General features: G+C 40.5%; 2 protein-coding genes across 3 annotated transcripts in view; one reads left to right on the top strand and one right to left on the bottom strand.

The window, feature by feature from the left end:
- Window positions 1-1,753, top strand: part of LOC138006835 (membrane-associated tyrosine- and threonine-specific cdc2-inhibitory kinase-like) — a 19,029-nt gene extending 17,276 nt beyond the window's left edge. The window contains exons 16-18 of the mRNA XM_068853433.1: window positions 927-1,019; window positions 1,117-1,252; window positions 1,410-1,753. Coding sequence (XP_068709534.1) covers window positions 927-1,019; window positions 1,117-1,252; window positions 1,410-1,445 — 265 coding nt within the window. The 3' untranslated portion in view covers window positions 1,446-1,753. The remainder of the gene's footprint in view (window positions 1-926; window positions 1,020-1,116; window positions 1,253-1,409) is intronic.
- Window positions 1,754-2,972: 1,219 nt separating this feature from the next.
- The window catches only part of LOC138006822 (uncharacterized), a 60,933-nt gene continuing 40,734 nt past the window's right edge, over window positions 2,973-23,171 (bottom strand). For both annotated transcript variants that reach the window (XM_068853411.1, XM_068853419.1), the window contains exons 50-77: window positions 22,820-23,067; window positions 22,333-22,484; window positions 22,153-22,215; window positions 21,844-21,940; window positions 20,827-21,021; window positions 20,136-20,263; window positions 19,155-19,370; window positions 18,543-18,692; window positions 17,712-17,816; window positions 17,231-17,338; window positions 16,528-16,687; window positions 12,881-13,002; window positions 12,515-12,570; window positions 12,344-12,429; window positions 11,759-11,872; window positions 11,070-11,245; window positions 9,120-9,171; window positions 8,817-9,007; window positions 7,838-7,912; window positions 7,369-7,466; window positions 7,078-7,221; window positions 6,629-6,709; window positions 6,336-6,440; window positions 5,608-5,705; window positions 5,099-5,169; window positions 4,953-5,018; window positions 3,833-4,027; window positions 2,973-3,531 (exon numbers count right to left, since the gene is read on the bottom strand). In XM_068853411.1, the coding sequence (XP_068709512.1) occupies window positions 3,421-3,531; window positions 3,833-4,027; window positions 4,953-5,018; window positions 5,099-5,169; window positions 5,608-5,705; window positions 6,336-6,440; window positions 6,629-6,709; window positions 7,078-7,221; window positions 7,369-7,466; window positions 7,838-7,912; window positions 8,817-9,007; window positions 9,120-9,171; window positions 11,070-11,245; window positions 11,759-11,872; window positions 12,344-12,429; window positions 12,515-12,570; window positions 12,881-13,002; window positions 16,528-16,687; window positions 17,231-17,338; window positions 17,712-17,816; window positions 18,543-18,692; window positions 19,155-19,370; window positions 20,136-20,263; window positions 20,827-21,021; window positions 21,844-21,940; window positions 22,153-22,215; window positions 22,333-22,484; window positions 22,820-23,067 (3,463 nt within the window). In that variant the 3' untranslated portion in view covers window positions 2,973-3,420. The remainder of the gene's footprint in view (window positions 3,532-3,832; window positions 4,028-4,952; window positions 5,019-5,098; window positions 5,170-5,607; window positions 5,706-6,335; window positions 6,441-6,628; window positions 6,710-7,077; window positions 7,222-7,368; window positions 7,467-7,837; window positions 7,913-8,816; window positions 9,008-9,119; window positions 9,172-11,069; window positions 11,246-11,758; window positions 11,873-12,343; window positions 12,430-12,514; window positions 12,571-12,880; window positions 13,003-16,527; window positions 16,688-17,230; window positions 17,339-17,711; window positions 17,817-18,542; window positions 18,693-19,154; window positions 19,371-20,135; window positions 20,264-20,826; window positions 21,022-21,843; window positions 21,941-22,152; window positions 22,216-22,332; window positions 22,485-22,819; window positions 23,068-23,171) is intronic.

Genomic DNA, 23,171 nt, shown 5'->3' with positions numbered 1-23,171 from the left:
TGCTGTCTGGTTCTGGATGTTTTATTTTTAAATTTGATTGTTTTTCTTTGATTTTCTTTTCATTTGTCATAAATGTAGAAATGAGTCAGTATTCGACGCTGCCTGATCGGGCGATCAGAATATTTGTTGGGCTAATCTGCGTAACGATTTGATTTGCAACAAAAAAAAGTAACTAGTAATATGACGTACTCACCGAAAACGCGATAAAAAAATAAACAACGTTACATCTCTTTCCTGTCATTTATTTTTCTGTTAAAAATATATTGGTACAAACTTCAAAACATTAGAAGGAGGAACATGTTCATAGCCGCGCAAAAGGACTGCTTGTTACAATGGAACCCAGTTTTCGCATGGCCAAGTGCACTTCGAATAACCCGTAAATGAACTGTGAAAATGAGTCTTTTCCAGTCCCTTTTTTCTAGAAAAAAGAGAAATGGTGGTGACAACGATGAAGGAAATTCATGAAATATTCTCCACTGCGTTTGATCTGGTTGCAAAGCATTTACTACTTTACTACTTAAGTGAAAGGGTAACACCAAATTATCAGATAACAGTTTGTTAGAGCTTTTGTTATATCCTCCTTCGTGGACCAACAAAATTGACATTTTTACAAGCCTCCTTTGAGTTTTAATGGGCAACAGGTGGGCAACCGAAAAAAGAAAAAAAGCCATGGGCAAACCAAAAAAACAAAACTGGTTGCCCAAAGGGCAAATGGACTGCAATACTACATGTAGATGTTGCACTTGCAAATGGGATCCCAGTTACTTGAGTCAGGCTCGCTTAATGTAATTAGAAGTCATTACATAGTAAAGCTCTAATGGTAACACCATTCTTGAATGATGGGTAAGAAATATAGCATTGAGCAGTCACAATGACATTTTTTTTTGACACTTGCTGTTTTGAAATGAATTTTGCTTTATTTTCAGCGATGGGTACTGCAGTTCCCCTGTTCACCTGACACCTTGCAGTCACATTGATCAATTAAAGATATCACCTAGCATTTGTGGAGAGCGAGGGGGGTAAGAGTTGACTTATTTACATTAAGGAAGCATTCTAATCTTTTTCCTTTGTCACTATTACTGTTCTTGATGGTTTTCATTTCTCTTCCTCATGAAGGATTACGCCACCTTTTCATACTAGCAGCCCGGAAAACCAGCGATACACTCCTCCTTCGGAAAGTAGGAGAGGTCGTGTGTTTGCTGATGAAGGATATTTATCTAAAAATAATGTTGGCCCAAGAAACCTCCTTGAGGTAATACATATTTTCAATTTTTTAACTTGAAGCTATTAAGGAAGCAACAAAATAATGAAGGGTACAGAAGTTTAAAAAGTGAAATACATAAAGCTATCAGCCTGAAACAAGAGAGTTTGGAAATAAACTTCCATTTGAAATTTATTTGTTTTTCTAGGTATTTGAGGATGCAGCAAACGGCCCTGATTGGTGACGTGATTTTAGAGCTCTCGCTGTCAGGGAAAAAGATCAAGGGAAAAAGAAGGGATTATTACTTAATAAAATCAGCATAGGTCCCCATGTACGTGTAGAGCTTTCATACGGAGCTTGTGTCGTTTTATACTCTAACAGTGGATCAGTTTTATTTGGGAAGTCCTTATCTGTCGATATCAGAGATCTGCAAACAATGTCCTTTTCCTAGAATCTGAGGGACGTGGGATTCCTTGCAATTCTAATGAGAGTATTTTTCTGCTCAACAAATGAATAATCGTACAAATAAAACAAACAATGACAAAATTCTAAGCATTTTCCCTTGGTTATCATGTCTGCCCGTAACCTAAATTATTTTTTAGCACTCTACCGTCCTTCCCTTGATGTCCCATGGTTTTTTGTACCCCTAAGTCACGTGTACCCCTTCCCCTCCTCCCCTACATCGTTTTCGAAACGGTTTCGCGAAACCGTCTCAATTGAAACCTCGTTTTGCCAAACGCTGCTTAGAGCTTTCTAAGCAGTAAACGTCGCGATGCTGAAGGTCTTGCTGTAGTATGTTACCTTTACACCTTACCATATCATTAAAAGGGACGTACAGCTTTGGAAAGCTAACTGACAGTTAGCCTGGAACCTGAGAGGTTATACCAGTAGTAATCTCGAATAATTAAAGTTTGTTAGTACCTCCCAACTCAAATACGTTTTCTGATTGGACGAGAACGCGTGTCACGTTTCATTGGTCAAAACTTCATGACGCGCTAGGGCAACAACAACTTGAACTTTCGACTCACACGTGGTCAGGTCGTGCACCTTTGAAACGGCGGCAAATCTGTACGCCAGCCGACGTCAAGCAAATAATTTTTATCTGTGTATTGTTCTATTTTGAGTTGGGAGGTATAACAAAACACTTAATGACTGGCCCCTCGGGAAACAGTGACTTTTGTTTCCCCTCGACCTCAATGTTTCCCTCGGCTTCGCCTCGGGGAACATTGAGGGTTTCGGGGAAACAAAACTCACTGTTTCCCTTGGGGCCAGTCATAAAGTGCTTAGTGTTCAACAGCCTCTTTCTGAACAAAGGAGAAGGGTATGGGACCGAAGTTTGAGTACACGAGCTTGTACTCCTTAAATGCCGAGTACTAAGACTCGTGTGACAGGATTGGAATGCTTTGCCCTTGGCTAGACTCTGAACATGTGTAAGTGCGATCTGTGGTAATGGTTAAACCACCCAACCATTTGAACCTGCCCAGTTGAGGATTTATCGTGGAATGAAAGGTGATTGTTTAGTATCGCGGTTATCCCCTTTGGCCTTCCTTTAGGCCCTCCTACGAAGGACTACAGCATACAATTGACCTGAGGGGTCCAACCAGTTGTTGGTGTTCTTCTCTCGACTCCATAAGGGAAATCTTTCACACGAAGAGAGAACATGGACGCTACCCACATGACCCACATTATCTTTGCAATCTTAACTGCCTGGGGTAATTGAAGTGCTAGAAGACTTCCCCGGGGAACAGAAAATACTAAATCACTCCTCTTTGGTTGACTCTTTTATTTCGGAATTATCGCAACTGAACAACTGTTCTGCCTCTGGTCTGAACGCTATATACTTTCCTCAGTATTTCTGGAGCTAACCTGTCAAGCTGGTGGCAGTAGCGTCATGTAACACATAGCGAGCGAAATACATCGTCACTTGGTGGTTTTCCCGTTAAGTCATAGGCCGCCATGTGGGATGACACAAACAATGGATCTCTCATTAGCTTCTCCTGTTCATGTAACATTACTTGCAAGAAAAGAACCTTAAACTGTTTGGCTTTAGCTTGCGTTGTCTCCTGTCACACGAGGGAAAGGAGATGAAGAAGGCGAGCAAAAGAAATTGTGAAGAGCGATTTGAAACCTTCAAGCAGGTGCATTGTTCTTTAGCTGTGCACTCGCTACAAATAATAATCCGCGACTCAAGCAACTTTAATTTTACGCAGTGTCGGAAGTCAGAGCTCTGAATGTCTGCTCGCCCATGCACTGAATATGGGATTCATTCCACTTCTCTTTCGACGATTTTTCGGGTATGATATAAGGAAACGGTTCTTATCCACTGTGCTCTGGAAAAAAACGCAAACCATGAAACAGTCAATACTCTGCCTAGTATAGCTTGAGAAGGAATGAACAGAATCTTCAGATAGTCTCGTTTCTGGACAAAGGAAGCCAGCGAAGGACCAGTGCCAGCCCTGCACCCCAATGATTTTAATGGTTTTATTACTAACCCAAACACTTGCAGGTCAGAGAGCCCTCCCTTACCATTTGTTATGAGACATCAGCTTTTATGCAAACAACGCTCACCGTACAAACGAGTGAAAGAAATTGATTTTAGAAGGAAGCCTGCTTGCAAATAAATTTTCTTACCGGAACAAAGACGGGCAGCCCCGTAAGGTTACCATGGAAACCATTTCCTGCTTGGTCGAAGATAACTGACTCGGAAGTTTCCTCCATATTAAAATGTGCTCTAACTAGGCCCTTGTGGATGGGCCATGTCAAGCCTGCTAACTTCATGTAATCGATTATCTCGTTGTCTGGAACTCTGACTCCCCACAAAGTTAGCTGTTGGTTAGTTGATGAAAATAATAAGACAAATACACTAGAGTCAAGTCCATGCTTTTTAAAACTCTTATCTCTAAGGGCTTCCCACTGGAGAGTCTGGCGGTAGACAGTAAAATATATATGTGGCCAAACCTTGGCTTGTACCTGACGTCATTGCGGAGAAGTTGCTGTACTGAGCAATGACGAAAAAATATTTGGTATTTGGCTCTACTATAATAACGCGAGCGACATTTTGGTTTTGTTTTGTGCACCAGCGTGGCCCTCTAATCACGTGAGTGCAACCACAAGCCAAGAATTTAGGAGGTGAAGGGTTACCTAACGTAAATATTTCCAGGTAGTTATGATACAGTGTGAGCAAGAGAAAGAGAAAAAAAGCAAAGCAATTAAATCAAATATCCTAATCTGTGGGCTTTCGTCGTAGCCAATACGAGATGTTCGTAAATCTCGGACATCCGGTAGGGCATGCGCACTTCTTTCAAGTTTAAATAATCGTTAGTGAAGGGATAAAATATTTTAAAATTCAGCTGGGCAGCGATGCCTAGAGGACACAAATGACTGAAACCGAATGAACATGTTTATTCATTGCTTTTGTTTGTGTCCTCTAAGCCTCACTATCGAGTTGAATTTTAACATATCGAAAGTGATCTAACCGCTAATTACTTTCGACACTCAATTGAAAACCGTCTAATCAGCCAATGAAAAAAATTGAATTTTTAGGTGCGACCAGAGCCTTTCGTTTCGCCGATGAGGTGACCAAAAGAAACGGAGGGCTCTGGGGACGAGAATGCTTTGATTCTTGTTCAAGCCTTGAATTTTCAGTCGCACTTCCTTTGCAACTGATTATGTTGCTGAAATAACTGCGATGATCATCTTTCCAACTTTTGTTTTATTCGATTTGTCATTTATTTAACGATTTAATTCTTACATCATCAATCGTTCCATTGAGGAAGTGCGTTTTATCCCTGCCTATTCCAAGAGTGACATTAGGAGACTGCAAATGAAACAGACAGTTATTATTCGTTCAGGATCAGTGTTTGTTAACAAAAGAAACTCGTAAATTGCTTCGAGTACCCAAACATAAGGTGTTGTTTCACTTTGACTTCCAACTGAAGATCCATTTACAAAAACGTTTATTTTATGCCCTGTCAAAAAAAAAAGAAAGACAATTGTATCATCGGGTAACAAGTTCGAATGAGCGAAGCTGACTCCTGCTCATAAGAATAATTAAAAACAGTGATACAAAAAAATATCGCCCTATTTCTAAGAAACACCGTCATCGAACAAATATTCGTAAATATCATACCATTGCTATATAAGATAAGTGCATCTAAACTTGGAAGTGTTTCCTCTGATCGGTTCGATGAGTCCACGTTTGACCAACTGAAAATGCTATAGGAGAAGTACCTACATTTTTTTTTCACCCAACTTTTCAGTCTAAGACTGGGAAAAAAGTCTTGCAGCTTTTAAAAATTTTAAGAAGGTTGTTTCCAAGATTGCCATCCCTAGCCCTAAATTTCCTGAGACCTTTCCCTGATTTTGAAACTTTCAATTATGTCATAAAAAAAACGAAAGCAATTTACTTTGAGCGTCAAATCTGAAGACCAGATGATGCCATTCTTCTGGCTCTATTGTTTCACCTCCAGTCACTGTAGATTTCCCCAGATTAGCGTAGATTCGTCTAACAACGAAGAAAAATCATTAATCTGTGGACCTAAGGGCGTAGGCAAACACGACTTAATTAGCAACCAAAATATCTTGTAGTGAGAGAAATTTTTAAAGTAGTTCTCCAAAGTCCTTTATCGCTACTAAGGGGGTATTTACATGAGACCGGGACGAACTCAGACCGGCATGAGTTCGTATCGGCCAAAATAAATTTCTTTTTATGCGTTTACATGAGACCGGCCTGACAATAAACTCAGACCGGTCTGACTTCATCTCGGTTGCTGGTCCGAGACAAGAAATTCTCGTACCAGTCTGAGTTCGTACCGTTCTCATGTAAATGATAACAAATCTCAGCCGGGTCCAGAAATCTCAAGGCCGTATGCTTTTGGATCAGCGATATATTTATTTGACAAAACATGTCATTTCGTCCCGGTTTCATGTAAACGGTTCCAAATATTTCATACCGGAACAAGCTCATACCGGCCTGAGTTCGTCCCAGTCTCCTGTAAATACCCCCTAAGTCTTTGACGGTTAACCCGGAAAAATTAACACTACTTCCAGCACCATCAGTTTCACAATTACAAAAAAAACAAACAAACAAACAAACAAACAAAAACAGTGGTCATGGCACCTCTCTGACGCTCACCTGTTGTGGATGTATAAACATAGTGTTTCATCGTTACTGCACACGATGGGCATGATCGTAAGGGGGTAGTCCGCTGCCATTTGTACCCACAGACTGATGGTGAAGCTACATAATAATAATTTAATAATTTTATTACGTATACAGCGCCAAATTCATTAAGATATATGAGTTAATGCGCAAGGGAAGAAAGGAAAGCAAATTTGTTTGAAAAAGGAAGATAAGGCCTTGAACACTATATATGATAGGCAAAAGATACCGAAGAGTTTGCAAGAAAAATTATATTCAGGAATGACCTGTCTGTTAAACCAAGTTCTTGAATCGTTGGCAAGGTCACGTGGTCATCTACACCGTCAAACATTAGCGCCTGGTTAACTCTGAAAACGAATCAAAAGAAAGTTTAGGACAGGAATAAAGAAAATACGGAACTCATAGGCAACGAGAAGTAAACTTCCTTTTGACAAAGCTCGAAGTGCAAAAGAGGGAAATATTGATATGATGAATTCAAGGAAAACCTCAACCCAGCGGCGCTGTTGGGATTTCTCTGCAGATTTTGTTCAATACATGGATTTCAATTTTAAAGGACAAAATTAGTTTTTGGATTTTGAGTTTGAATGGAAATGGTAGGACAACATCAAAGACCGAATATCAATTTGATATGGTGCCAATGTCCCGTACCGAAATTGATCACCAAATTTTGGAAATGCTCTTTATCGGATATTGCGTACTTGTGATATGAATTTACCTGTCAAAACATCGAACTTCAAGTCTGGACCAGATGACGTCATGCTGACCATAAACAATCATACCCAGTCTTCCCCCAGATAGCAATGTGTTGTAGACATTTCCAGAATCAGTTAAAATCTTCTCTCCTTGCTTGATTCTAACTCTGCAATTAATTGGAAACATATTTTACGACCGGATTGAGATAACGTACCCCTTGATTGACCATGAGAAAAAATGGAAATGGAGGGAAACAACTGAGGTAGCTATCCTTGCTTGGTATTGATAAAGTACACTAAGTTCATTCTCGAACCTTATAAGTCCAATAGACGGTCTGTGCGTAATATTGAATTGGTATGGAGTCTGATGTTGCCATCCTTTCATGCTTGGATCATCCCATAATAAAGTTACCTGAGGATAAAATGGTAGAGTGTACGGCTGTCAGTATTGTCTTGTCACACTTTTTTTCAAAGTGAATCCAATTGGCTATTATTCAGTATCAAGACCAAAATGGTTTGAGTAGCTTCCGCGTTGTTAGGCAAATTTTAACAATTTTTCTTGTTCCCAGGAGGGAACAAAAATCTGGCCCATAACAAAGGATTTAGGTTTCGATAGTCAAAAAGACGCCATAATGCAAACAGCCCACTGCAGAACTTTAGAGATTGAAATAAGATTGATAAAAGAATGTGCAGAAGAATAATCTGAATAATCACGACTTTTCCCACAGACTTGCTTCGGAAAAGGAGTAAAAGTGAATATGAAAATACCAATTTTTCCCCCACCTGACTGGGTGTATCTCCTGAGTGCCACAAAGCTCTTGCTAAAGGCAGACCAGGTCCAGTGGCTGAGTTTACAACCTAATAGTGAAAACACATATAGCTTGACTGTTTGTCAGTTAGGGCACGTAGTTCCCGGTGTTGTGGTCTGTCTTCTCTTGTGTATCATGTTTGGGAGGTAAAAAAAAGGGGCGACAGTAATTGGCACAAGCTGTTGTGGCGCTCTGCCAGCTTGACTGGCAAAGTTAATAAATTAAATTAAACAAAACTGATTTTTCTGAAAAACTGGCCTACAGATTTTGTTGAATTTTAAATATTTTAGAGATTATTTCTAACATAATCTGGTAACGCTGAATGGGAAGATTTCTCCGGCCCGATTTTATTCAAAAAGGACAATATAAGTTGATTTTAAGGCTCAAAGAAATGCCTCATGTCGTTGCCATGGTAAGTATATTTTGGAGGAAAATATGATGTGAGAAATCTATGATGGGTACTTAATACCCTGGCCAAATTTCGTCTTGATATTGATTACCCTGACTGTATCTAAGGACAGAATATGTTTATTTGTTTGAAAAACGGAGAAACTATTTCGAGCCTCCTTTACCCTTTCACTCCCAATATCTGATTAGTAATTCTCCTTTCTAGCTGTTATACATTCCCTTTTATAGTAGTTAAGAGAGTTTGAGTTTGATCAAAATAACACCATCTGACTGATAAGTTTATTCATTCTCAACACCTGTCTGCTGAATAGTGAATTGATATTATAAGGAGAAGTTACATACTAATCACTTCTGGGAATGAAAGGGTTAACGTGGAGAAGTGCCTCGTATCCCTTCCCCCTCCCCCTTTGACTCCCCCTTTCACCCCTCGCTTCCTGGTGCTTTCTCCGGATGTTCGTTATCTATCCCACTAACATCTATTCAAAACGCATTCCGTTTTCGGGTTTTCAGTTGCAATGAGAAAATCAAAAAAGCTGTATAATCACTTTCAGCTGTACTCCTTTTATTCCAGCGTTGATATCCCAATCTCCATAGTTAATATTTTCCCTTCTCCACATAACGACGTAAAATTTTTGGTTTGATTGATATCCAAACACCACGCCTAAGTAATCAGAACCGTGACTGTCCTTGACATAAATTGTTCCACTGTAATCGTTAGGTCCATAACGAGTTGAACCTACAACGCGCAAAAAAAAAATATATATTAACAAAAGTGTGAAAATAAAATATTTATATAAATCAAGACATGAAACAAACTAGGAGAAATCAACCATTTTTAAAAACTTCACCTATGAGCATTCCAGGACGACTCGTGTCAGACAAATGTTCGACATCAACACCCTGTTAAAATTAACATTAATATAGTATTTTAGGACGGTGCCTACTAATTCAAAGATATTTTTGCGCGGTTTATGAATATGCGGCAAAAGCAGATCTTAACAAGTGTTATTGAAATATTGTGGGTAACCACCCATTTTGCCAAGATGATTAATCAACAATATTTGTAAATAGCTTTAAAGTACAAGGCAATGTATGGCGTTCTCTTCCAAATTGAAGCTTAAATTATCTCTGAAAAATGTATGGGTACCGCTAATTTTCTTTTTGGATACCAAGAGCACTTGCTAGGTTCTACTTTCTTCGCTCAGTTTTAAACCATGCACAAATATCCCGGCATGATAGAGAATCCGAGTACCTCGAAATCCGAAGAACGCATGCGCAATAACCACAGTAGGCACCGTCCTTAAGGTAGCTCCCTAGAGTATTTTCGAATACACTCACCACAGGTAACGAGTTACAAAAGGAAACCTAGCTTACCACGTTTGTTGCGTGAAGCTGCCACTTAAAGCGGCGTCTTTCCTCCCACGCCCAGCAAGGTCGAAACAGCTGTGACCGGGTGAAATGGTTTTGCGCATTCGTGATATGTGGGCCACACCAGGTTGGTGTTAGCGTGGGCCGCCTTGCTCTTTTTGCTTTGTTTTTGACTTCAGAAGTCAAGGTCGTTCAGACGGTTTTGCCAATATTCTGAAATTTATCATTTTTCTTAATATATTCTATTAGCTCTGACAGATTTTAACCAATATAGGGTATTTGATGGGAACTGTATGTGGTTAGATTAGAACTGAGACAATTTTAAAAAGATTACAGAAGGGAACGCGAGAAATTACAGATTTGGTCACGGGACGTCACAAAAATCAGATACAGGCTTTACTCAGCTCAGCTTGCGTGCGTCCCTAAAACTCTAGGGAGCTTTCTTTAATGATCTTCTGATTGCAAGTTCGGATGCCCTACCATACCAAGTAAACCTTTTTACAGCCATCAAAATCAAGATTTTTGTTGTAGCCTGCTTGTCCTGCACTTTTCAAAGTTCGTTATAACGCATCAAAGTAAAGTATTACCGCTGACATATGACTTTTGTTCGTCGACCGAAAAAGCATTCCCAGATACCCTCAATGTAGTACTTACCATTTGGCCTTGTTCCCTCAGTTAACAGTATTATCTACATTTAGAATACAGGTTCCGCCAAGTAATGGCCCGATGATCGAAAACTCTCCTGATTGGTCCGTAACAAAGTAGTTGCACGAGGGATCCACGCGCTCAATGCAAAATCACGCGCGGAACGCAACGCCGCTACATTTTGCACCCACAAAAATCTAGCAGTAGTCATTGTAAAAATGGACAATTAGCCAATATAAAAAATACCGTAGTACACTTTGTTTGTCGCTCCAAAATTTTGCATAAGCATAGTTTTTATTTTCTCTTGGGAATTATAATGTACAACCAACACCAACCCGGTGTGGCCAGCACATCAAGCATGCGCACAACCATTTCAATTAGCAGCCATGGACAGCTGTTTCGGCCTTGCTGGGCCTCACCAGCATGGCCTAGCTAACACACGCGGAGGGTGTTTTAGGCACCCCTTTAAGTGTACCCATTTAAGGTGCACTTATAATGGCTCCAAGAGAACTGGAAACAATGCTTATGCAAAATTTTGGAGGGACAAAAGAAGAGTATTATGGAATTTTTGATATTGGCTAATACCGTAAACTGATGGGCCTTATTTCATCGCGGATCGAAACTTCTGGGTTATCAACTTCTGCCTACACCCTGATTTTTGTCACTGCAGGAAACCATTGGCGACAAGAGTTGAAAAAAAGGTTTGGTAAGCTCTTTGTTGGTATAATTTGAAATTGAGGATTAAGCAAAAGGAAATATTCGCGTTTTGTCTTCTTTTACATCACCATTTCTGCAACTCTCCATTCGGGGCTCGGGTCGCCATGGCCTGGAAACAAATCCACAGTAAAGTAATCAAGGAAGCTTGTTTTACTGATGTGCGTCACGTGAGGACAAATGTCGTCATCATCCGGGACACTATCGCCATCAAAATCATCCATGCATGCGTCACCAACGGGGTTCGCTGAAACATTAGGAAATTTGTCCATAAAATTCGCTTAATTTTAAAAAGATATAAAATATGGGTTTAGCGGACACTACTTTAATACCCTGATGATGACTTAATGTTGAAAAGGTTCGGTTTTTTATTTTAAAAATTTTTTAGCCCTGTAGTAGACCATATTCGTATTCTCGGTATCGGACTGGAACTAGCTTGCAATGGAGGCTAATGCGGGGGAATCTTTTCAAATGCAAATACTTTCTAATATATTCCCCCGCATTAGCCTCCATTGCAAGCTAGTTCCAGTCCGATACCGAGAATACGAATATGGTCTATTAGTCTTTTTTATTAGGAAATTTGTTAACACGATTCTTATCCTTGCAGACGAAAGAAGAATTCTTTTTTTGTTTCTGCATAATGTATAAAATTGGAAAAAAGAGCGTAAGGGATACACAAAATAGAAAATGAAGGTTACAAGTAGAAACTCTGGTCGAATAACCCCTTTAATTAATATAATGTCATAAAATCTTTTCAAACCTTTAACGTCATAAGAAAGCTTCTTGTGTTCCTGATGAGGATTGCTGATCAAAGGGCAGTTATCCCGGATGTTAGATATCCCATCGTTATCTTGGTCATCATCACAGGCATCCCCTAAGAACGAATAATGAAAGAAAAAGGAACCCCATTATAAATGGGGGCGGTTTAGGGGTGGTATCACATAAAGGATTATGGTGTATGAAGCCAAGTAAGTAAAATAGGCAAAAGTCAAAAGAGAGTTTGCCAAGTGCTGCGGGGATATGAAGAAAAGAAAGAATGGTTCGTCTTATGTAATCTGTCCTCGTTTAACACACCTCGTTATATTTCTGCTTCAAAAAGGGACAATACCAATATTCAGCTCAAATCAAGTCAGCCGGACTAGAGGAGACAGGAGACTCAGAGGACCTGAAGCAGAGAACCAATAATCTCAACCCGCACATGACCTCGGGTCCAGCGGACAACAACCACAGAACACATCGGTCGAAATTCAGTTCTCTCACCACTACGTCAGCCCTACTCAAATAACGGCCTTTCCGTTCAAGTTTGCCATTTTGCCTTGACTGAAAACAGCCTGAGCCAAATTACCTATGTTATCTCCATCAGCATCCGCTTGTTCGCCGTTCGGCAAATCGGGGCAGTTGTCGAATTCATCAAGAACTCCATCACCATCTCTAAAACAAGGGGAGAAGATTTGTGTAACAAATAGCTTTTAGCCTTATTGATAGAAAACCTGACAATAAATCATTTCATACTTACTTATCTTTGCCTGGCCCGTCACATTCATTACCATATCCGTTTTTATTGCTGTCTGGCTGGAAAATATACGAACATTTCGTTTCAAATCTTTAATCTCACTTTGGATTACCTAAGAGACATCTCTGTAGCCATGTGCATTTTCGTTGAGCAATGCGGTTGTTGTCCCGAGTAATTAACAGTTCTGATTGGTCCATTGCTCCAGTTACACTTTCATGTGATTGGATACCCTGAATTTGAGCTGCTAGCTTGCTCAATCAATCGGGAGCGGCTAAATTAAGCCGAGTAATTAGACAGTCCCAAAATGACTGGTCAATCAACCACATTTTACTGCATAATTAAACAGAACAATTGATCACCTGCTCTTACCTGGAGGGGGTTGTAGTTCTTAGGACAGTTATCGCACAGGTTTCCAATGCCATCCGCATCATCATCAACTTGGTCTCCTGTGGCGTTCAGCTTAGGGCATTTGTCAGTGTCCTTCAAAATTCCTGAGGAAAGAGTGAGCAAAATTGCGTAATTTCTCGCATGGAATCAGTTGTATACCGTGTGGCCAGTTTTGAAAACTTTGATTCCGCATTTGGCATCATTGTTCAACTGATAACAAAAACGAGACAAGAGAAATTTGAGTCCTCGTTTGATTTTCCTTATGAACAATTTCTCCACATAAACTTAATTGGTATGTTTGGGACCACAATAGCTGGGTCTGCACTTGCAACCACCTTGCTATTTTGTTTATTAAGTACAATTATATTACATATAATATTAATAATAATAATAATGATAATAATAATAATAATAATAGTAATAATAATAATGCATGAGAAATGAAATGATGGTAGAACCAACTGGGATCTCGGAGAAAATCCGAGCCCCAGATGGGATTCGAACTCACGACCCGCCGTGATCTAGTCAGATGCTCTAACCACTGAGCTACTGGAGACTCCATGGCGAGCAAGGGTGAAATGTGGGTATTGACTCGAGCTGCATCACGCAGCTACAGAGTCAAATGACTGACAGCATAGCTCATAACTGCATCGCGCAGTCACCTTAAAGCATATCTGAGATGCGGCCAACAACCACCCAAGTGAGCGAATGTGAGAATGATATAAACACATTTCTCATGTGTTTATATCATTCTCACATTCGCTCACTTGGGTGGTTAACATGTTTAAAAGTAGTTTTACCAAACACAGTTTTACATATAAATCGTTTCCACCGCGCGCTGACGCGAGTTAAACATGTTTAAAATGTGTTTTATAAAACCACCTCTACGAGGTACTGTCCGAAAAGCTCGTGGGAGAAGGTGGAAGGACTGTGAGACTAAGCTTTTGCTTGAAAAATGTTTTGTGATTAATTGAAAAATGGGGAGAGGAAAATGTGCAGTTAAAACTTAAATCATGTACCAGAAAAAAGCCAATTTGGCAAGAAATAGGTGATGTTTTAAACGCTTGCGGCTATGAGGACAGGGACAGTGAAGCTTGTAAAATCCGTTGAAGTGAACAAACAAGGACCACGAACTGCAATATGAAAATAACATGAACATTCCGTCAACCAGTGCTGAGAATTCTTCAGCTGCCAAATGCACAGTTGAACAGGTTTGTGAGAAAGGTGAGCCTTGCATTATATATACTTCAGCCTGTAGTAAATAATGTCTCCCTCCATCAGTTACCTTACAGTGAAGTCACGCAACACTTTGACACCTTCATGTCAAGTTACATCCACCACAATGCATATTATGGGGTTCCGTGTATTTTAATGTTTTGGTTTAAAAGGCCAGGAAAGAAGTTGTTTGTTTTTCATATATTTTCTCCAGGAACAACAAAAGGAACTGAAAGTGAAACGAAGAAGGTCCGCTTTACAGGAAAGAAAAGGAGGCTTTCAGCTGCAGATGGCTTGAAGCGTTTATGACTTACCAGCAGGAATCTGACAGACGCTTTTTGGAAGCAGAGAAAGAAAGAGAAAAGAGGGAAGAGGAAAGGGAAGAAAAAGGGAGGAAAGGAGATTAGGAATTTTTTATTAAGTTGATGCATGCACTCAAGAAGTAAGCTGTTAAATTTTTCATTTGCTTGGAAATAAACGGACTCAGCTCTTCACACTGAAATACTCGAAAGCCTCTCTTGACATTCTGAAGTTTTCCTTCCAATCTTTGTCGTCCCATCCTTGACAGGTTTCCTCCCAAAACGTGTTGAACCTCGGTTTTGTCCATATTTTCCGCACCGGTACAACTGGCAAGAAAGCGCGAGTCAGCAACTTAACAAACAACATCGACAAAAAGCGTCTGCGACGAAGGTATGTCCGTCAGCGCCTCTTGGCATCTTCTTCCCCTTTTAAAATGGTTTTCTGTTGATTTATCTGCTTTAACCGTATCACAGAAACCAAAAATGTATCGACATCCATCACGCAATGTTTACATCGTGAAAAAGAGGCTCAAGACGTCAAGACGAGGCTTTTTGTCAGTATTTGATGTGAACGGTTTGGGAAGTTAAACAGTTTTACTAAACATGTTTTGTTAAACTGTGTTTAATTAAACTTGTTTTAGCTGGTGTGAACGGGGTATTAGCAAGAACAGAACTCATGTGTTTCTGCACCTACGCGAAGATTAGTATATCTTGTTGTATGTTGCGGCGAAATGAAAAAGTAAATGGCTAAAGTGAATTCCATACTAGAGTCGTACTTTAGGTGGACAGGAAGTGTGGCTAACTTTTCCACTCCGATATGTTCAGGAATGCAAGTAATTAGATGCAAGCCCAATAGCCCTTATCGGAGCTATCAGCGGTTTTGCCACATGAACGAGGCTAAGGGGTCATTTTGTATCCAATTGACCCTTAAGCCTCTTTTGCATGTAGTTTTAAACAAAAGAAAATGTGCCTGCAGGCTCAACTTGAATAAGGTCTATTTGATGCCCACCATTAGGTTTGGGTAAATGCAGCAGTATATCGTTGCTTGAAACTATAAAAGCAAGGTGACACACGCTAACACCATCCCTGTGTGGCCAACACATCACGCGTGCGCACAACCATTTCACCCGGTCAATTAGCAGCCATGGACAGCTGTTTCGACCTTTTGGGCCTCATCAGCATGGCGTAGTTAACATACCAAGCGGGTGTGTTTAGCACCCCTTCAAGTGGCAGCTTCACATGCCATACATATGGTAAGCTGGGTTGGGAACAGCCAAACTGTTCTCCCACGGGGTGCTAAACACACCCGCCTGGTATGTCAGCTACGCCATGCTGATGAGGCCCAAAAGGCCGAAACAGCTGTCCATGGCTGCTAATTGACCGGGTGAAATGGTTGTGCGCATGCGTGATGTGTTGGCCACACCGGGTTGGTTTTAGCGTGTGTTACCTTGCTTTTATTGTCGTTACTTAAAGGCGCTTTTACACTGTGAAATGTTTCGACAAGTTGCACGAAACAGTTCACAGTGTAAAATCCCCTGCAACGGCCAAAATCGTTGCGAGACAAGTTGCACGAAAAGTAGAACTTAATTCTACTTTGGGTAACGGCTCTTGCAACTTGTCTCGCAACAATTTTGACCGTTGCCGAATATGTTACACTGTGAAATGTTTCGTGCAAGTTGTCCCGCCACAATGCCGCCAAAACAATGCGAGAAAAGTTTCACGAAACATTTCACAGTGTAACAGCGCCTTAAGGAGCAGCATTTGGGCAGCATTTGGGGGACGTAAATTGTCTGTATTTCCGAGGCACGAGTGATGTTAAAGTTCTGGAGAAGAGCAAGGGGACACTTCGTGACGCTTACTGAAATCCTCGTTCATCTAATATTCATGTCTGCCTCCTCTTCAAAGCGAGTCTAAGTGCAAAGTTTTTGTGATGGTAATTAGTTTCCTTTACATATGAATAAAAAAACTCTTTTTCGTAAGAAAAACTTCGCACTTATACTCGTTTTGAAGAGGGGGCGGATATGAACTCGGAAATGGCTTGTTACTTGCATTTCTGGGCATATTTTTCCTATCAAACAGGACTGAGCCTGAACTTATAACGGTTTAATTGCGTACCGTCACCATCCTGATCGAGATCACAAGAATCTCCAAGGCCGTCTCCATCAGTGTCCGTCTGTTTTGGGTTATGTTCAGATATACAGTTATCACACACATCGCCCACTCCATCGTTGTCCCTGTCTGATTGATTAAGATTCTTGACAAAAATACAGTTGTCCTAAAATGTAAATTTATCTTGATTTATTAAATATAACTCTTTTTGATCTCACCATCATTTTACTATGTTGTGATTCTTATAATCATATCACTCTATGCCATTATTGTAATAACAGGGCAGGAAACTAGGTGCTCACTGCGCATGCTCAATGACCAGAAAATGGATTCAACTCCAACACGTTCCCATATAGCTGACTGGTTGCCTTTGTTGACGCAGTTACGTCTGTTTAAAATTTTCGATCCACAGTCCCACAAGCCTTGTTACAGCCAAATGCAGCCAATCCAAGAGAGGTATTAAAAGACCCGCCAAACTCAACTTGGGACATTTTTACCTACCTTTCCCTAGTGCATAGTTAATTCATGCGTTGTTATTTGCGCGTCTTGTTTTCCGCCAAGTTGTGAGTAGGTTTAGGTGAAGAAACACGTGATTAAAGTTGAAGGAAGTTTATGTTACCTTTCTATTGTGATGCAGCGAAAGCGGCATGCGTCGCGCCCCAATGATAATATGTTCAGTCGTTACTTAGGAAAATAAGCGCATTAAAACCTCTCTATCCAGAATTAGGTCATTGTCATCATCCTCATCACAAGCATCGCCGTCGGTATCATCATCATGATCTTCCTGACCCGTGTTGGGTACAGCAGGACAGTTATCCTAAGCACCATTAAATAACAGAAATATTACTGTTATGACAAACGAGACAGTCAATTCCAAAAAGATAAAATCAATTTGATATAAGGGAAACCCTTTAGCCCCTTGCGGGGTCTATCAATCTGTTTGAATTTTTGTTCATTACAAATCGAACTGAATAAAAAAAAGTCTTAACTTTCTTAGACACTACTCAGAGGTTGGACATAGTTGGATCGTGCGCACTTTCTGATGAGTACGTCAGGCGTAATTCGGATTCCGTAACTTAAGGTTAATGTTTTTAGGCTGACTTTATAACAATAATGTGGACAGAATAACTGCCGAGCTAGCATCGAACATGAACAAACAGGAAAAACTGACGAGGAACTCAAAGGCAAACCTTTTTACAATTAGGTGATGTACAACTGAGGCCCTTCACGGGAATGGCATCCAAATCTGGATCTAGCTCACATTCCTCCCCATCACCAGCAAAACCATCTCTGCACTGTAAAGCATAACAGTTAAAGTTTGAATTAATTTGAGACATATTTCCAGCACCATGCTTAGAAGCCCGCTCATGTCTGTCTGCTCTAAGCCGGCTTCTGTAACAGAAGCTTGTCAATCAAACCACCGCGTCCACACAGCGGTTTTTTTACATACCGGGATGACAGAGGTCCGCTTTTCCTAGATCGAGTATGTCTCCAACCATAAACTGCACTATTTCTTGGACCTTTTTACCCTGAGTGTTTATCCGGCCTGGGATCAAACCCGTTGAGTTTATTCTGGAACCGTCAATAATAGTTCTTATAGAAGGTTGTCTTGTCTGTTCATGCCTAAGAGCCGTTCTAGGTTGAGAATTCTGAACCGCTGTCAATGCGTATTTTTGGCAATTGGTTGTTTCCAGGCCTGGCCATACTAGAAATTTGCATCACGACATTTGTGTGACGCATTGTGAGAGATTTATCTCACGAGTTATTTTAAGTTAGCTTATTTCCACGCGAAACAAGACCACATACATCGTATGGGACTAGTTGTACGGGAAGACCTTAGACAGCTATGACCAGAACCAGGTTGCTGACTAGCGGTTTCCTTTAAAACAATGGTTTGCTGGGGGTGCTCAGTCTCGCGGGCTCAGAAAACCTGGTTGTGGTCATTGTTATTTAAAGTTTTTCAGTTGTACGACCCTCGTTATATGCACCTGTCACACGAAATTCACGAACTAACTTCATACCGTGCACTTGTATTTGCCCGCTCCTGTTGACGAACACTGCGCGTTCATTTGGCAAGTATGCTGTGCATTGGTGCACAGGTCACCAGGATAGCATCCTAGATAGCCGTCACCAATAAATCCTGGCTTACATGGACTGCACTTGAAACTACCCTGTCAAACGAATACTATACTCTTGAAAAAAGCTCGCTAATGAGCAATTGTTTTTTGGTCAAAGGGGCATGGACTAGTTGGGTGTCAGTTGAAATATTAAACTATTCAGTATTCCAGAGGTTGCAATTAAGCAACTTCGTTCCCAGGAGAGGGAGAGGTCCAAGGAACGAGGTTGGTAATTAAGTTGAAGTCTTTTATTTCTTTAAGGAAGAAAGATTTTCGTAATTTAAAAACACGCTTAAAGAGGAGAAAAGTCCGAACAGCGATTTCGTTCCTCAGAATCCACGGAAATCTTAAGGATGATCATTTCTTTTCGGGGAAATGTCCACCCAAGAAGAAACGTTTTTTCGTTTGAAATTTCATTAAATATCTAAGGCTATATTTTATGCCAACAACAACGATGGTTATGATCAAATATTTCATATAAATGTATGCCTCAAAACGAAACTTTTTTTCACTTACCGGTGTATTAATACAGTTGGAATTCGGGTCGCACGTGTCAATACCCTCTGAGCATTCATCTATTTCGTCACATTTTTGTCTGTAATTCTGCGCATGCTCTAAGCCTACACCGGAAGGCGCATTACCACGGTAACCTTCTGGACAGCCTCCACACCGATATCCAGGCGACAAGTTTTCACATTGACTACGCTCATAACATGGGTTTGCCAAGGCACACTGAAATCATAGTGCAAGACTTTCATGAGATCAGAGGGCAGAAAGAATGAACATAAGGCCGTGGTTAAAGCAATCGGGTGAGAATACAAGTTTCGAAATTTGTCTAACGATGATTTTTAATTTATAGAATATATATTTTTCTTTCTCCCCTTCATTTGAAAGATTTGAAAACCCATAGACCCGAAAAAAATCAGAATGCTAGAAAAGCATAGTGATTAACACACGATGAAACATAACAAATAAATCAGCCATTAAAGATGCTTGCCAACGGGCGAAAGAAATCTGAAAAATCATAGTCCTTGGCAGGATTAGAACCTACCACCTCCTCCTCGGCGGGAGTGACACTGTAGACCCCACAGACCAGTGGGGGGACACTTCGTCCATCAAGAACCTTTATAATACTCGTCTGGGAGTCCTTGTAAAGGGAATTTGTTGTTGGTTCTCTACGTTGCTTCGAGAGGGTTTTTTTCTCCGAGGATTTTTGTGTTTCTGTCTTCAAAAAATAACATTTCCTATCGCCAATTCGACCTGAAGCGCGCTGACAGTTCTGGAAGAGTTACGTGAATTTTTCAGTGTCGCGAGGAAAGAAAATTATATAATACGTTTTGGAAAACGTGTGCACTTTCTCAGAAAGTGCGGATGGAGAAGAGTGGAAACTCCATGATTCCTTCATTTCCTGGTTCGGGACTAACCAGAGGTCTGCGCTAACAGATGGAACAACTGCCACTGTAAACGAGAGTGAAGCAGTCGCATTTCCGAAAGTACCTCATTAATGTCACCGCATGATTTGCCGTCTCCTTCAAAGCCATCAGGGCAAGTTCCACACTCGAAAGACCCATTTCCAATATTGACGCAATGAACCGAAGGAAAACAAGGATCTCCCATGCAAGGACCTGTTGTCACAAAACATGCAATACGACAAATTGAAATGCTACGATGAACTTTTTAACAAGAAGATTGGGTAATCAGTCGGGAAGATTGTTTTATTGGATTTTCAGGGTCTTAAGATACGACTGTCAAATTTTGCCTGCAGAAGGCATCGCCACATTAACAACCTTAATCAGGGCAAGTAACACGAAAAGACGAGTACAAGTTTTCCGCTCTGAGAATTTGCATTTGGGTTTGAAGCTTGACTGTATTTTTCAAGTGCGCGTGTTGAGAACGAGAAAGTTATTTTTGTAGTGGTACTTGCCGGCATCAGACTCAACTTGAGGTATCTAAGTTTGCCTGGAAAGACCAATGCAAGCTTGTACAAGCGATTTTATTCCAGCAAACTACTTGGAAGCAGTGATCTATTAACCGGAAAAGAAATTTGAGTGTTTCAGTTGAGGAAACCAGGCTGGTGATAGTCATGGAAACGTAATTCATCTTAAACATAGTTCTCGCAGTAGGACTCAGAATTGTTATCAATTACTTTCAGAATCCGTTTAAAGCCAGTTCATTTGGTGTTACTTACACTTCACTTGACTGCTACAGGTCCGACACATCGCGCATTTGGGAAAAGTACCCTGTTCAGCGTATTCGTTAGAGGGACATGCGCGACAAGATGTCTTCATGTAAGTGCTACTGTAGCCTGACCTGCAGCAATGGCAGGTCTTAGATCTTGACACATTGTTAAAGCTTCCTGGTGGGCATATCTTACACGGAAAACCTTGAAACAAACGTGTAATCTATTCATTAATGTATAGTGTCATTTGTTCTACAAAGTTAAGGGGTAGCCGGGTACCTTACTTTTATTAAAATTGGGGCACGTTTAAGTGCGCGAAATTTAGTTCTGCGTCGAATATAATCCGCGCGAAAAGGTTAGTGGTGTAATATGATACACTCGTTGTTACAAATGTAAACCATTCGTTTTATTCATGGGTACACATATGACAAATGTTTTTTGACAAATGTCTTCTCATAACGTTAAAAAGCACAAATGTCTTCTTCATCATCATCCTGAACAATTTCTGTTTTGATTTTTTCAGGCTCCCAATAATATTCCGCCAGAAATGCCTGCATTTTGCTGTAAATTTAAAGCTGCGCGAACAAGTCCTCTGTAAGGTGCGCGAAATTGAGAATCACGCGAATATAAAACTGAGCGAAAGTGAGTTCTACGCGAATTTCAATACAAGTAAGGTATAAATAACCTTGCCTAGGGGCAAGATTGTTGCATGACTATCGCTAGTTTTGACAGGAATGATGGAAGGCCTCCTTTGTAGTAATGGTCATGCGAAATCGTTGTTCGCTCGTCTTCATGCAATGAGCTTCCAGGGATAACTAAGTTATTTAATAGGACAATCACATCACTTTTGGAAGGCATATAGTTTATTTGTGGTCTGAGTATCATCATTTGCGCCCCAGCAGAGTGATATGCCTATCACCACAAGTGTTATTATCGGCGGTGGATTAAAAACTAAACGAAAGGTTAAAAGAGAAATACCCTGAGGAATTAAAAAGACGACTTAACGTACAAATGTTTATTACTCACCGGTTCCATCACTGTATGTCCCCGCAAGACATTCATACTGCCTTCCTTCCCTGCAAACAGTGCCTGGATCACAGGGGAAACACTTCTGCGGACACCACTGAGCAAATAAATTGGTGGTAGAAAGAGTAAATAACCAGTGCAGACATGCAGTTATCATTTCTGCAGTAGGAGTTAACGTGTATAGCAAGCACATAATTTCGCAATAATACCGGCTCTGTTCTGTCTCAAAAAGACCCACCGTGTAAGTACAGCACACAGACCAAAGGATACCAAAATAAATGAAAATCATTTCATCAGTATTTTACTTACAGTTGAGTTACATTTGCCATGTGTGTTCGCTGGGCATGGAAGTGCAGTGCCATTATGACATAACTGAGAACAAAGATAGGAACGTAAGCACAACAGCGTGAAAGTTAAGTTTTAAGGTTTCAGAAAAGTGTCAAATGTCTTTGAGACAATTCAATATAAAGTGCCATTGGTTCTTCTTACCCATCCCTCTGGACATGCGCTACAGTTTGGTGCTCCTCCAAACGAGAACTCTGTTGGTGACGTCACACCACACTTTTCCTCCGTTCCATCTCCCGCACAGTAGTAACCAGTCCTACATCGGCTACACTTTGGTTTGACCGTGGAATTTCTGGCTGAAGGGATAATCGATTTTCAATTAACATTTTCACGTTTGCAACAAACGGTTCTGAAGACTCGGCTTATAATTCCGTCGAGAAATCCATGTTTGAAAAGATCACTTTTTCACAGTGTGTTATTTGAACACAAGTTATTTTTTATGACGCAACATAGACTGAAGTTTTCCCAGCCCAAAGATTCAAAGTAACAAAGCCAAAAAAATTCATGTTGTTGACATGTATGCTGATTTTAAGAACAGCGGCAACGAGCAAGTCGCAAGTTTATTTGTGCGGCACGATTTAACATTCAACAACACTTCATTGTGGCTCTATCCGAACCTAAGTCAACTTACGATATTCCGATCCCGTCATGCCTGGTGCTCTAAAAAACACTTCCCCACTGGTTTCATTGACAAAGATTTCTCCTGTCTCCTGACATGTGGCATTGAAAGTTATGGTCAGTGGTATTCTGTCACCTCGCTTTGGTGTACCCCCATCCACAGCAAAGATGTAATAATGGTATGTCCAGTCTGTTGTCTTGTTACTCCATACAAAATCAGACCCATTCCTTACAGCGTATCTTCTAGCTTCAATTTTAGGGCTACATAAGGAAGAAGTATGCTATTTATAAAAAGTTATGTAAAAGTTACGTTGAGTATAGGTAGTTGTATTATTTTTGTAAATTCGAGAGGCTCGTTAAGAGGG

This window comes from Montipora foliosa, chromosome 1 (assembly GCF_036669935.1).
Source record: "Montipora foliosa isolate CH-2021 chromosome 1, ASM3666993v2, whole genome shotgun sequence".
NCBI classification, from domain to species: domain Eukaryota; kingdom Metazoa; phylum Cnidaria; class Anthozoa; order Scleractinia; family Acroporidae; genus Montipora; species Montipora foliosa.
This window is presented reverse-complemented; position numbering and strand designations above follow the sequence as displayed.